At 40.1% G+C, this 15,709-nt stretch overlaps 1 protein-coding gene across 1 annotated transcript in view; it reads left to right on the forward strand.

Moving 5' to 3' along the window:
* Nucleotides 1-15,317, forward strand: part of FER1L6 (fer-1 like family member 6) — a gene marked incomplete at both ends in the record, with an annotated part of 72,909 nt that extends 57,592 nt beyond the window's left edge. The window contains 9 exons of the mRNA XM_084281695.1: nt 288-458; nt 1,483-1,643; nt 4,564-4,706; nt 5,277-5,365; nt 7,365-7,463; nt 9,181-9,422; nt 9,762-9,925; nt 11,076-11,176; nt 15,137-15,317. Coding sequence (XP_084137821.1) covers nt 288-458; nt 1,483-1,643; nt 4,564-4,706; nt 5,277-5,365; nt 7,365-7,463; nt 9,181-9,422; nt 9,762-9,925; nt 11,076-11,176; nt 15,137-15,317 — 1,351 coding nt within the window. The remainder of the gene's footprint in view (nt 1-287; nt 459-1,482; nt 1,644-4,563; nt 4,707-5,276; nt 5,366-7,364; nt 7,464-9,180; nt 9,423-9,761; nt 9,926-11,075; nt 11,177-15,136) is intronic.
* Nucleotides 15,318-15,709: the final 392 nt, after the last annotated feature.

A 15,709-nucleotide genomic window follows, 5' to 3' on the forward strand; every position in this document is an offset into this window, starting at 1 on the left:
ATATGTTCACCTCTGTTGGGTTCAGGATAAATCATTGCAGCTGATCCACTCCTTCCCATTGCTTTGTCTGCTATAGGTTGGAATAGCTTTAGAACTGTAGGGGAGGTGATACAGAAGCAGGAGGAAGAAATTATTTTTGCACGATGTGTTTCTAATATGTTCATTTTATTTAAATAAAAAACACAAGCAAAAAAAGTTCCACACATTGTCTGCATGGTATTCATTAACTTAATCTTTTAGGCTTCAAAACTGATTTGACTGCACATACTTCCCAATTTTTGCTGTAGGTCATTTGAAATCCAGGCTACATTTCCCAAGGATTCCTTGCTCACGGTCCTGATCTATGACCATGACTTCGTGGGAACCGATGATCTGATCGGGGAAACTAAAATTGATTTGGAAAACCGTTTCTACAGCAGGCATCGAGCTACCTGTGGGTTACAAAGTCAATACGAAATGTAAGTACCTCTTCAGACAGCCACAGAGAGCAGCACACTGTGAATTAAGGTTTTGGAGGAGAAATTCCAGATGTGGCCAAATATTAAGCCAGCACAGAAGTCACAGGAGGTATTTTAATTAAATTTACCATAGAGCTTAGCAGTAGCTTTGGGTAGCTGCCAAATAGGAAGTGGATATTTTAAAATTAACAACATTGTTTGTTCACCAAGTGTTCCAAATAGTAAAGAGCTTATATGTATAGCATATCTGCTTGATAAACTGTCTTTGGACAGACATAAAGGGCAAATGGAAAATGGTCTGTCAGACCACTTACAATGGGGCTCAGCCCTGCTCCCTATTATTGAACTGGAGAAAGTATGGAGAAAGCCAAACTAAAATAACTCTGCTCTGGGGTGGAGAATTTGATTGGGATGTGAGGATTTGGGATTCTTGTCCTACAATTGTTTTGATATTTTACCTACAAACAAAGGATGGATAAAGTAAAAAAGTGATCCAGTAGCATGGACCAAGACCCAAGACCAGCTCCAAGTATGAAGTATTGAAGTATGAAGTCCAAGACCCTTACCAGCTCCAGTATGAAGTATTTCTTTATGCCCTTGTTCCAGGTCCTGGACAATCTCAGCTTCTCCTCTGCATGTGGGAGCAGCAGAGTACTTCTTCCTTAAACATCCTTCTGGAATTAGAATGGGTAGACTTGAATCCTTAAGTTAGAACAGGGAATGAGCTGTGGTCCTTCTCCTCTTGGGAAGTATGCCAATGCCTGGACAATGTTATCTAAGCTGTGGGTTAGGCTGCATCAGCTTCTCTTGTGTTTTAAGAGAAAAGAGTGATTGGCCCCAGGGTCTGAGCACCTGAGAGGAGGTGTCTCCTCAGTGCTGGAAAGTTCAAAGGAACAATTGGGCTTAGCAGACACTGCGGCCACTGGCCATGAAGTGAATCTCTGCATGGGAAATCCTGTTTGACAGCACACTTTGCTGGAGGAAAACTTCATCCATTTCTCTCCACTCTGTTCCCTCCTTGCAGAGAAGGGTACAACGCATGGCGAGATGCAACGAAGCCAAGTGAGATCCTCACTAAGCTGTGTAAGGACTACAGGATAAATGGGCCCTTCATGCGGCCAGGGGAGATACAAGTAGGAACAAAAGTCTTTAAGGGACAGACGGTCTTCACTGAAGATGAGAATGGTAATGCAGTAGTTCATCATTCTTTGACTGTTTTATAGCAATACCAAGAGGCTGCCCCACCTGCAGCTGGGGTCCTGTTGTGCAGTGTTCTCTAGGATCAGATTATGGAACCTGTCTCTGCTATGAAATATTCGTGTAACTGTGGTGATGAGGGCTGTGTCTCTATTACCTAGTACTGTATCTTAATTGGAGAGAATCTGTAGGGCAAAACAGCTGTTGATGAGGACCTAACATCCCCATGGTAGGTGTTAAGGTGTACTTTGGGCTGGCTCCTTCCTGAACCCAAGGATGGGGTGCCCAGGAGCAGTTAGAGTGCAGGTGATGCTTTTTGAACATGTCTTCTGGCTTAGTTTCATCTGAAATTAGAGCAGCGTGCATGATCTGAGGCCCCTCCACACAGCAAACCAAGACATGAGAAAGTCAGGATAACCATCAGTCTTTAAAAAATGTATTCCCCATCTAAAGGAAGACACATAGTGTAGACAGAACCAAGCAGGGAGAAAATGAAAAAGAAGTACATATGTACATATGTACATATGTGAAGTGAGTTCAAGGTCAGGCAAGTCCTTGTTCAATCCCAGTTAGGTTCCAGGCCACTTACCTGCCAGTCCTACCTGACCTGCTTGGCTTTCCTCCTCTCCATTGTTTTTTTCTCCCCACCTCTTGATTATTCCTACTCTGACTGCTCTTCTGAAGCGCTAACACAATGCTGTGTAAATCCACGTATCTGGGAAGTTCATAAATCCAGAGGACAGGACAGAACTTGTTTTCAGGGGTCCCAAATTAAAAAGAGGGCAAAACTACCAGGAAGTTGAGTGTCCATATCATATAAGGGTGGAGTGGGACAGAGCTATCAGTGATTCACTACTATCATTTGAGTAAGGAAAAGAGAAGTGAGGATGGAGACAAGGAGGAATAAAAGGAGCTGGTTTTGGAGACAATGGACACTGTGGAGTAGGGAAACCTCTATCCACCTCTTTGTATTTCAGAACATTCATCTTTGAGCAAATTCCCTTTGGCAGTTACAAAATATAGGTCACCCCTCCACTGGAAGGCTACTGAGATAGCATTGTTGGAGGGAGAAGAATTGATCCATTTTGGCTTGTTGGCCTGAGAGAGATTTATGTTTTCAGTGTTGCTGCTTGTTTTCTTCACCAGCACACAAGCAAAGACGTTTAGATGTAGAGCTTAGGGATATGGTTTAGTGGAGGGCTGTTAGCGTTAGGTTGGAGGTTGGACTCGATGACCTTGAGGTCTCTTCCAACCTAGAAATTCTGTGATTCTGTGATTCTGTGAAATGTGGCTGACAGATGTAGATCAAAATTCTGGTCCAGTAAAATGAGCTTCAGACAACCAATGTCAGACAAGATGATGAAAACTAAAAGGAAGGAAATACAGAACCAGATGGCAAAGTCCATCTCCTGAAAAGCTTACTCACACAACTTTTTTTGGCACGTTGCAGAAAAAGTTTACAGCATGCAGTCTTTTGCATGCTCCTTTTCCAGACTGCTGTTCTGACAAGGCAATCTGGTCCTTATTTCCTGGTGAGTTCCTGTGCTGTTCATCGTTTGAGTCTGTAAAACTAACAAAGGCCACAGATTTGAGTTCTAGAGGAGTACTGAAAATGGGCAGCAGTAATATTTCTACTTTACAGGTGGTGAAACTTGTACTTGAAGGCCATACATACAGCTTTAAATAACAAGGGAAAGAATAGTTTAACTTTGCTCCAAGAGTATAGAAGTTATATATCTACTCCAAGGTACTGTAAGACTATTTGCAGCCAGTAGGAACAAACAGGCATCTTCAGAAGGTGTGCAACTTGTCTTTAGAAAGGTGCCTGAGACAGAGGGGATGGGTTATCAAGGGACAATCTGTCCTGCTTACCATTGAGGCTACTTGACTGAGTAGTTCAGACTAAAAACCTTGCCTTTAGCTGGATAAAATTAGATGAAATGTATTGCATCTTAAAAACATGGCAGCACACAAAAGAGAGCCAGGACTCAGGACCACAGCGTCATTCTTCCTTCCTATCTGTGCCATTAGGAAGTGTTCAACACCTACTGATTAAACCCAGATGAAACCTTTTATAATTTACCAGCAACTCTGAGATAGCAGCACTCTAGGAAAAGTTATAACTGCTGACAAAAAAAGTTTTACCTTTCTTTTCACTTGGATACTTCTCTCCTAATCTAGGAGATAACCCTCTTCAAATCTCTGGGTTCCTTTTGTGTGAACTGACACAAAAAGGGAAGAAAGAGAAACTCAAGTGCTCAAAAGGCTTCCTCTGCTTTTCAGTATCCACATCACCTGCACTATTAGCACTGTTCCTTCCTTAAAATATTCCTCCCTCCTCCAGGGTCTCCCTTACTTTTTCCTCTATTGGCAAACTGGGCTGCTCAGAAGACATGTTCTTGCCCATAGACTTCAGCCCTCACATTACTGTTCTTCCCCTGAGGTGTGATTTTCTTCTCCAGGGTAATTTTTGCTGTTGCCATCACAAGGCAAAACAAGGTTGTAGATGTAATTTCTAGTGCCTATTTGCTGTTAGCTCCATCAAAATCTTGTCTCCTTGTGTTTCATTGGCCACAAAAACCTTACGTTTGCAATTTTCTGTAACAAGTGTAGTTCGCACATTGCTTCCATCTTCCTGTTAGAAACAGCTACTCTAATAATAAAATGATTCACTGTAAATATAGATGAACTGCTGTGTAAGTTCTACTTTTCTATTTATCCCTGTGGGTACCCTTATTTGCAACGCACTTTAAGACCCTTCTCTTCTTAGCTGGGGTACATAAAATCATTCCTTTTAACTCAAGCAGGTTTTTAATGACCATCTTATATATTTTATGGAGCATGTTACCAAGGGGGTTAGCATTCTAATTTTGCTCTGTTTGTTCTTTTGTTTTACTCTTTCCTATAGAGGAGCCAGTTGAGTCATACGAACATCTCTCCTTAAAGGTTTTACGTGCTTGGGAAGAAATCCCTGGGGTTGGATTCAAGCTGGTCCCAGAGCACATTGAGACTCGGCCTCTCTACCATAAGGATAAGCCAGGCATGGAACAGGTAAGGCAGCTCAGTGATGGTGTAGTGATGGTAGACCCAAGAGAAGTTTTCCTTTCCTCTAGTTACAGTGCTTTCTAATTGTATCTGCAAACTTACAGAGACAGTGCCCAGGTGGTGTACCATACACAAGACTTTGTACAGTACCAACCTGCAAATTGTCATGGGTGTGTGTATACAGGGAGTTACCTAAACACACAGTAGCCACTATAAGCTATAACTGCATATTTTCATTCTATTAAATGCTCTCATTTATTAAGCTAAAACAAACCCTATCTGCATGTGGACTTTGGCTCTTTTCAGTTTTCATCATGTACTATTTTTATATGGATTTTCACTTGGAAGTTTCCAGTGTTTGAGCTCAATTCCAACTTCACCAAACTACTGAGAGATTGATAGAATATGTGTATGAAAAAAATATATTGTGTAGTTTGCTTATAGATTCATTTGTTACAGACTAATGAACTGCTTGGTGCTCAGAGGGGAAGCTGTGTTTTTAGAAGACAGAACTACATTTAAAACCTTTTTAAATCTAAATTAGGGTTACACTGATGTTTATTTCTTTTTTTCAAGGGTCGTGTACAGATGTGGGTTGACATATTTCCTAAAGATATGCCTCTACCAGGACCCCCGGTGGACATTTCACCAAGAAAACCCAAAGGGTAATAATACTGTATGCTTCCTCCCAGTACAGTGGTGTAAATCTTCCAGACTGAGTCTGGAAAGAACTATTAAAACAAGTATCATAGCAAACTTCTGTTTTTCTGATACACATAAATCTAAGTCAAAGCAAAGCATCTAGTTTCTTTCATTAAAAAAGTACAAGAACCGTTAGTGATTTTTGCATCAAGAGCTTCCACGTCTTCTAGAAAGATACTGCTTTTTCAGAAAGAGATTGCAGTTGGCTAGATGTAAGAGTCCCATAACAGTTCTGATATTATCATCCATTTGTTGAGCTGAAAGAAATAATTCTGTTTTCAAACCCTTCTTCAGCTACGTAATGTGCTTAATCCCTGGGTGAGATCTTTAATCGGATGCAATGGTGTACCTATGGATTTCCCATACTTGGCTCAAAGACAAGATCAGAAACACATGAAGTAGCAGCACAAAGAGATATGTTTGGAATAGAAGTCTCTCAAATTTCAGATGGATCCTTCTGCTTTCTATGCAATGCTAGACATAGCTATTCAAGTTTATGTAATGTTTGTTAATAAAAAAGTCAAACGAGACAAACAGAGTTCTCAGGTCATCCTTAATCAGCTTTATTCCAATATTTTAGCAAGGCCCTTCTTTGGAATTTTACATCTGAAGCAGCATTAGATACCATTCCTGCTTTATTTACGTTTGAACAAGGAGCGATGTAATGCAGACTTGTTTATTTTCATTTCTTTTTATAAAAGCCAAGATTTGACAAAAACAAGAGTCCATGTAACTAATACTTTTCTCAGACCATGAATTTCTGTAATTTTCCTTAATGACAAGTATTTCCCCAGCAAAAATATTTAAAACTAATAATATACACAAAAGCAAAATGTAGATGCCATTTTGTAGTCTACAAAACCAGGGAAAAATATTTACAAATCATTAATTATGAGAAAGAAAGTCAACATAAAAATGGAGTCAAACATTTTGCCTGGAAACGCCTATTTAATGCAGCAAAAGAGACTCCAGACTCCATAAAACCACAAGCGCGTTGTGAAAACTTTTATTTTTGGTGATCTTTGAGTGAACCAGGGTTTGATGGAGATTTGTAGAGGAAAATTTCTTTGTCTAGTGCAGAGGTGTGGTTTTCAGGGTCCACATGTCCTGAAGAGCTCCATGACCTAGGGTACCTGGTAACTTCAGGGTCAAAGGATTTCACACCCGAGATTGATATTATTTCCAAGACAGCATGTCATGATAGAAAAATCATTTGTTGGATTTCCCAAATATACTTTTAAAAAATTTTTGCAGTTAATACAATGACTCAATTTTTTTAATACCAAGTATTTATGTCACCTACAATATCTGTATTTCAGTTCAAACTTCTAGTAAATATTTGTATATAGATAGTGGAAAGGATGGGAAAGATTTATTTCTCTTTATTGTTGTTTCTGAAGACGGTGATTGTACTTGCTTCAATGAAAATATCTCTAAACAGTTTTTTTTTTTTCCTTTTAAACCATTGGATTGCACCAAAGAAAATGGTTTTAGGCATTTCTTCAGAAAAGCGCCTCCCAGGGAGCTCTGATTTTTATTAGCAAGCTGCTTTCTTTCAGTTTTGGAGGCTGCTCTGATGATGCTGCTTATATCGACGTCGCCTTGTTACACTGCAGCATTTTTGTGAAGTGAACTGAAAAGGAACAAGCACATAAAAAGCAAGGAATTTTCCATCTCTCTGAAGCTGGCCATGACCCTGCTGTCATTCGGCATGCTCCAAGAGCGCAGAGGAACCACCATCCCCGTTGTATTGCTACATCCTCTTGTAAACAGAAGGGGCCTGAGGCTGGTGCTATTTTAAGAGTTTTGCACAAATACAACATTTCTTACTTTATAAAAGCATGATTTGGAAGAGGTTTACATTAGTGTCTGACCTGAGCCTGAGTATACACACACCTACTAAAAAAAAGACCATTTGTTAGCATGATCTTAACTACACAAAATGTTTCTTTTCTTTTTCAGCTATGAACTGAGGGTAATTATCTGGAACACAGAGGATGTAATTCTAGAAGATGAAAATATCTTTACAGGGCAAAAATCAAGTGATATCTATGTCAAAGGGTAAGTTCTTCAGTACTTGTCTTCAAAAGGAAAATTATATTCAGTCACAAAAATGATTTTGTGGGAATATCTGAGGAGGTATTTCTGTGACCTTGGTACTTGACTGTAAATGCCTGTCCTAATTAGTCATGTGTATTGAATACTGCTTCACCATTTTTCTCACTTAAAATCAAGTAACTAAAAAATGGCTGAAGCAGAGATGGCATAAGAAGAGAACCAAACTCACAAACAGAGACAAAACACAAAATTTGAACTGTAAGGGCTCGCATGGAAGTAGAGAGGTATGAAATAACTACGGAAAAAGGAATTATGAGCACAACATAGACAAAAAGCTGGCGTATGCCAGACTATTTCAATGGGAAATATTTTCTAACCTCATGTGGGAGTACGCATGTGTGAATGAAGTCCTGGAAAAATCTGAGAATCTAGGGCACTAAGGATATTGAAAAATTAATTTAGGTTTAGATTAGATATAAAGAAGAAATTCTTGACTATGAGGGTGGTGAGGCACTGGAACAGGTTGCCCTGAGAAAATGTGGATGCCCCATCCCTGGAAGTGTTCCAGGCCAGGTTGGATGCAGCTTTGAGCAACCTGGTCTGTTGGAAGGTGTCCCTGCCCATAGTGGAGAAGGAGGAGGTGGAACTAGATGATCCTTAAGGTCCCTTCCAACCCAAACCATTCTGTGATTCTCTGATTTTACCAGAGAAACTTGAGTTAGTTCTGACCATTGTGTAGTATCAGTCCCTTGGAGAATGTGACATTAGCCTAGATAATTGTACACCAACACAGCCAAATGGTCCCCAGTGAGCAGTAGCAGTTATTGCACACGCTGGCTGAATAAACCTTCCCTTGCGGTTCCCTGAGAGGTGCTACTCTGAAATCCCTGGTGTTCACACATAGCACCTTAGCAACAAACTTAATGTGTTCAGAGGAGTAGCAGAGTAACTCTGAGAACATAAGATTCAGTACAAGCTAGAAACCAAGGAAGTAAGTAGGGAGCCAGCCTCTGTGCTGAGCTGTGTGATAATGTGAGGACATCGCTATCACTGCCAGAACTGCCTGACAGAGAAAGGCCGGAGTGGATATCTGTTTGTTTCTGTGCTTTAATGACAAAGGCACATATCTTGTTATGTTCAGATAGTGCACTCAGCACTGAATGTGTCACCAGGATTTGCACTGGAATTGTTGCTAATTTTCCCCATTTCTTGTTGAATTAATGGGGCTTGCAGGAAAAACACCACTCTTTGGGTGCAGTGCAAAAACGGTAACCTTTACTCAACCTGTGATGATCTTCAGAACTAAAATGCATAATGCTGGATCATTACCTTGGTGGAGCTCTTCAGAAGAGAAAATTTTGTTTAGGAAAGCATAGTCCTACTGTAACATAGCATTGAACTTCAGATGACATGCACACTATAGCAGAAACCAAGAGAAAAAGACAAGGAAAGGTGGGAAGACTTCTCCAGCCATATTTATGCCATGTTTGTACTCACAGACTGCAAGTGCAAACACTACAGACTCTAGGACTAACCACTTGAGCCAGTTTTGGGACATTGATGTGGAATCTGTTAGCATGGCACAACATGACTACAGGGTGATTAGTAAATGTTAAAGGAATGATGCTCTGTTTGCTTATCTTATCGTTACTGAATGACAACACCTTCAGTTCAAACTCCCCTGGTGATGGCAGTGTGTCCCACTATGTGCTTGCCATAGGTGGATAAAGGGCCTGGAAGAGGACAAACAGGAGACAGACGTACATTACAACTCCTTGACAGGAGAGGGCAACTTCAACTGGCGCTTTGTGTTCCCATTCCACTACCTCCCAGCAGAGAAACAAATGGTGGTTAGTAAAAGAGAAAACATATTTTCCTTGGAAAAGACAGAGCGCAAAATACCTGCTGAGCTGGTGCTTCAGGTGTGGGACTTTGAAAGACTCTCTTCAGATGATTTCTTGGGTAAGTATGCAGTGAAACTGTCTGAGCTTCATGTGAGGTCTCTCTATACCTGTATTTTAGCAAGGTGTGTACATGGAAGAGTCTGAGACCATAGTTTTTCATATCTTTGAGGCACCAGATTGCCACCTTATCCATTTCTTGCAGAGTGAATAATTAGGGACTTGAATGCAGCAATGCCAAGGCAATATAAATGAATTGCTGAAGGTACAGGAAGATGCTTAGCTATGAAGCTTGGGCCAAAATGCTGCATTGCTCCATGTGTCTTACCTAGAAACTGCTGTTTGAATGCCTTTGTGTCTTTCTGGTCTCTGAGTGCTGTCACATCACTTCTCTCTCCAGGCACTCTCGAACTGAACCTGAACGGCTTCCATCGAGCAGCAAAGACAGCCAAGAGCTGTGACCTAGGCATGGCTGTGGCGATGAGTGAAGAAAACAAGATCTCCATATTTCAGCAGAAGCGTGTCAGAGGCTGGTGGCCTTTCATCAAGGCTGGGGAGCTCACGGTAGGCGGCTTACTAGAGATGAACAGATTTTTGCAGAGGCTAATACGCTCTGCTATGATCCTGACAGAGACAGATGCTAATTTTGAATATGTTACCTGAAGATGGGCCACCACTGGCAATCCACATGACTTCTGCATGTGCTTCAGTGGTACCCCCATTAATTTCATTCAGATAATCCCAGACAGACAGAGTTTTACCTTTTTTTCCAGTTCTCTGCCCCACCCCCAGAGGCAGGCCGCGAGCAAAGGGCTGTGTGGGACTTAGCTGCATGCTGGATTAAACCACTACAACTTTGTATTTATTCTTTGCCTTCTTCCACTGCTCATCTTCCATCACACTGGATGGGCAGAGTGGAAAATCAAGTGCTTCCATGAGTGCAAGGGGAAAAGATTTAACTCATATTTAGGAAGCTCTAACTTCTGTAGCTGAAGTTATGGCTGATACTAAGGATACAAGTTAACTCAACTTATGTATTTCTTCTGCATGGTGTAGCAAACATGATCTTTTACTGGTGCTAATATTTTGTGGATTACTTAAAAAATTTTAATGGCTTGTTCCAATGGAAACAAGCACTGGAACAGAAGAATTCTGGAAATTATTGGTAAATAATTGGTAATAAAATATTACAAAAATTATTAGCAAAAAAAAACGGAGCTCTAGGACTTCATGACACTTTCTGCACACAGATCTCATTTCTAGGCATCTGCTTTTGTGAGGTATGACCCCAGTGCACAATCACTTGTGATGGGCTGAATTTCACCCTGTTGCTGGACTGCACTTTGTCCAGCCCAGCCACCCATCCCCCAGCTTAGCCATTCAGCTCTGCAGGGACATGTGATAGTTGGAGTGAACAGGAAAAAAAAAATGCAACAGGCCTTATCAGATGAATTACACTATGATTTAGGAAGCAGAAAATATATTTCTGGAGGAAAACCTCTCTTTCTTTATGGTCTCTGGGTGTAGGTCAGGGATTTGGTGCCTAGGTTTTCCTTTGTGCTTTTTCTGTAACTGCAAATACTTTCTCTTGTTTTCTCTAATCAATTTCATTTGCCCTCAGCTGGTTCCATAATTTCTCCACAAGCCAATTCCTGCTGTGATTTAATTATAATAACCAAGTAATGGATGCTTACGTATGATCTCTCTGATCCAGGGCAAAGTGGAAGCTGAATTTCACTTAGTCACAGCAGAAGAAGCTGAGAAGAATCCAGTAGGCAAAGCTCGAAAGGAGCCCGAGCCCTTGGAAAAACCCAAGTGAGTAGGAGCATATTCATTAAAAAGCTGGGGCAGGGGTGTTCAGCAGCAGTCAGGGTTGAGCAGCTCTCCTTGCTCTTCTCATTCCTGCTATAAGCTTGAGCGAGCTGTTTGGCCATCTTGGCAATGCCAGGCTTCCTTGTGACAGAGCTGGTTGATGGCACTCAGCTGGCAGCACCTTGCATGTACGCTGAAACATCTTCCAGTGGAAGGCAAAACAAAGCACTTTGCTGCCCATTTGTCCTCAGTAAGGCTTCACACACAGGCTCATTCCATAGCTGACCTGGTCCATGATAACCTCTTTAACCACCGTGATTTATGCACATACCTGACACTTTATTTTGGCCACAAGTAAATATCAGAGAGATGATATTTACTATATTAGGAGGATATATGTAAGCCATTAATATTTAAGTGCTTTAAAATTATTGTATGCCATGTTTATGTCTTTTATTTTTTTTAATTGGGTTGTTATTAATCTGACCGTTAGGAGGCAGAGTCTTAGTTATAGGAAATAAGGATTATCCACAGAAATTTGGAGGTATTTTAATTGCTACTTATCACTGAAAAGCTGACCTCTGCATGCATCTGGTTCTTCTTGGATAAATTAATCACATGCGGATAAAGGCACATAAAACATGAAAATCATGCCATACAGGAACCATATGACTTTAACATATGTCTCTAATTTCTTTGTATTTCATAATCAAAGAATGAAAACCCTTGTTTTTCATCATAATGCTCTTTAAATAGGACATTTTAAGTGGTTTAACAAAGGCAGACGATCTAAAAGGAGCATTTTATCTTTCAGTATTTACCACATTAAAAAAATATATTATCAATTGAGACTTTTGCATTCAGAAAAAAATGTACTTCTAATCTATTTTGGTTCAAGTAATTTGTTCTACTAAAGTAAAGAGTTAGACTGAAAAAAAAAAAAAAAGAAATTGGTATTATATTTCCTGCTACCAAAGCTTCTAAAAATAAATCACAAATCCTAAAGGTAACCATTGCACATTGTTTATTCTTCATTTGTTTCATATACAAACAAATGTCGCAGAATAAATATGAAAGAAGAGAAAACAGCATGAAGGTAGAATTGCCAATAGCCATATAAAGGATATGAATTTTGTCTGAAAATTAGAGTTAACAGAGACTTATTGAGAATTAGCCTTAGAAAAACTTTAATCAATTGTATCATTGAACATCTTTCTTTACCCAAGGGCAGGATGAGCTATACCTGACAGATGTCTAAAAAATGCCCAGTAATGGGAACTGCAGCATTTTTATTACATAGGAGGGAGGACTGAGACAGATCTGAAATACATGTACGTGTGAGAAGCAACCAACCTAGGCAGTTTTAAGAGGGATCATAGGGTGTAATAACAGAACGATTACTTGCCCAAAGGATGTCAAAAGGATGCACAAAGCCATGCTCATTTTCAAGCTCAAGTCATCAATCCCAGCCCACCCAGCCAGGCAGCCTGGGGCTCCAGGGCACCTTGAATTTTCACCTCAAGGACATTTTTGCTGGTAATGTGCTGTTGTGCCAAAATGTGGTCACTAGCCTGGTGGCCCCTTCACTGGTGCACAACCAGCCTGGAGGTGTTTTGACCTAGATGCAGCAAAACCAGGGTCTTCAGATCTTATGCTGAATAACCAGGGGGGCTTCACATCCAGATTTTTATGTTGAAGTACACAGGAAACACATGGCTTGACCCAGATCTGTGCTTAATTGGGATGTAAGCTTCAATTAAATTCAGGGTGGGACTAGTCCTACCTGACATTATCCATCTCAGAAGCAAGTAATTTGGGCTCCTGTTGTAGTTACCCACATACAGATGGAGGAGTCATCCTATTTACTCAGCACATATCTTAGGATGGGAGCAGTGATCATCAGGAAACTGGGGAGAGAGGTCTTCTGCAAGGTCCTTCCTCTCCACGCTGACTGCACCAGACTGGACACCTGACTTTGAATGTTAGGCAGAACAAATCCTAAGGTTAAAAAGGTGCTATCAGCATGCAGATAGTAAGTACATCAAGACCAAATACTGGAAAGAAAATAAAATAATAGCTGAAGACATTGTATGCCTTGGTTCCATAAAGCTGGCATTAAAGTTTACCAACTCAGTGCCACCATGTGTAGTATGGACTAAGTGGTTCACACATACACAACAGTCAAAATCAATTGAGAGATGGCAGACAACTGTTTCTGCACTTCAAATAAGCTCTCTTGAGGAAGAAGAGAGTCTCTATATCTCTGTGCCAGTACTCTAGGTTTGCACATTTGTTGACAATACATTTCCAGATTGTTCATTTTAAAACTGAATCATGCAAAACAAAATATTTTGAAAAACTAAATTATATTCCAGGAGCTACTAGGAAATGGCACTCTTTAATGTACCAAAGAAAAGGTTGACAAAGATTAAATGTCTGAGGACTAAAACAAATGAGAAATAAGGTGCATGGTTGTTAGCAGTGAGTGTAATTTCATACTGGTAAAGCCACCGTGAGGTTATCCATCTCTTCATCTCAGCCAGTCAAGACAGGATGCTTTTCTGGTAGATGCTCTCTGTTGTAACAAATACACTGTTATAGCTGGTACTGAATTCTGTTGCCTATATTGCACAGAAAACAAATTAAATGAGCCGGAGTCTGGCTTTTCTTCCCCCCTGTCCTTAAAGTTATGAAAAGCCCTTTAGGTGGAACACATGGAATGATGTTTTTGTTACTCAAGTCTGTGATTCAGTCAGCTTCGCTCTTTATCACATCCCCTTTTTTACAATTCCTTTTAACCTGGAGGGCTTATATTTTTTTATTTATTTCCAAGCCATTTCTATCCTTACTATAATATGGTCTTTAATTAAAAAAAATATTTGTTTGACCTTTAGATTTCCCGTGTCTGTCAGATTGGCATTCCCCATCATGTGCTGAATACTGAATTCTCCAGCTAACTAAGACATCATTTAAATTACTTAACCAGCTTGCTGGAGTAAAACATTACTTTTTGTGACCCTCGGTCTTAATTCTCCTTACCACTGTACCATCTGCACAATTACAGTGATATTTGATAACAAAGAAAGCCTGTACCCAATTTTGCTGATATTGTTGCTTGACATCACTGCACTCTGCAGGTCATCCCTTCACACACTGCTGACAGCTGTTGGCTCAGCTCATCGCAGAGGTAGGGCTGTTGAAGTCAGAGGCACAATGCCGGAGGAGAGATTACCACAACATTTTTCCTAAGGGGAATGTAGCTTTCCTCTCCATGTGCAGCTTTGCTGTACAGTGTGAAGAAACTGATTACGGAAAAGATTATGACATGGGACAACATTTGGAAGAAATACAGGGTTGTGGAGTGCAGATATGCCCCACCAGAAGGTGGCCCTTCTTCCTTTCATGTACCCAGGCAATCTACCTAGATTTTGAGGTTCCTCTCATCTCCAGTTTTCAGGAGGCCTGTTTTAAAACCCCTTCTGACAATATCTCATTTTGGGCTGTATGCTGGGCCTGAGCTGACTGCCTGTTATGGCACAGTGACTATCACCAAGCAATCACATTTTGTAGTGACTCAATTACTCCTTTTGCAATGCTAAATTCTTTGCAATGAATAGAAAGCTTTTGTACTCAAATTTAAGATGCTTGCATTTCTTCTTTAGGATTTTTCACCATCTTTTCTATATTTTTGAACCCCTCATCTTGCCCTAAATTGGAGTAATTATGAAATATGAACTGGAATTTCATTCTTAGCTGTGTGTGGAGCTAGGGCCTGGAGACAAGATGGATGACCCAAGAGTAGGTAAAACTCACAGAAGTTCTCTCCAAATCTTTTAGTGGGCTCCCACGAGTTAAAGGTCATTTTTAGACTCAAATATATATTTTGCAGTGGGGTAGCTTTGGAAATAGATGGATCTGCCTTTACAAAAGTTTTTATTTCTTTTCTTCTTTCTTCCTCCTTAGCCGACCAGACACATCCTTCTCCTGGTTTGTAAATCCTTTCAAGTGTTTGTATCATCTGATCTGGAGAAATTACAAGAAGTACATCATCATTGGCATAATTCTGCTTATTCTTGTTGTCTTCTTGGTGCTCTTCATCTACACAATGCCAGGTGCAATCAGTAATAAGATAATTGTAGGATGAGCATAAGATCATGGCTCTCATTGTAACCAATCATACACAAACACTTCAGTTAAAAATAAAAGTCAGGCACACAGAATTAATGAACCTGAAACACATCTCATTTGTTGTAAATAAAAAGCATTACTATTCCTATGAGAAATAGGAGCTGTCTTAGAATATTTTAATGTCTTACTTCTTTGGCTGTTCATTCAGACCCTGCCTTACTGCGTATTCTCAGCACCATCCTGATGTAGCTTTAGTGGCAATGACAGCTTGATTCTACACCTAAAGCTGCATGTAAAAGTAAATTCCTTAATGCTGTGCAGAAAGTGATTTTTCAATCAAGTATTTATTATTATAAACAAGTAATTAAATGTTGAGAGCAAAATCTATACACAATCAAATGTACAGTT

Source organism: Netta rufina, assembly GCF_964035555.1.
Source record: "Netta rufina genome assembly, chromosome: 2".
Classification (NCBI taxonomy): Eukaryota; Metazoa; Chordata; class Aves; order Anseriformes; family Anatidae; genus Netta; species Netta rufina.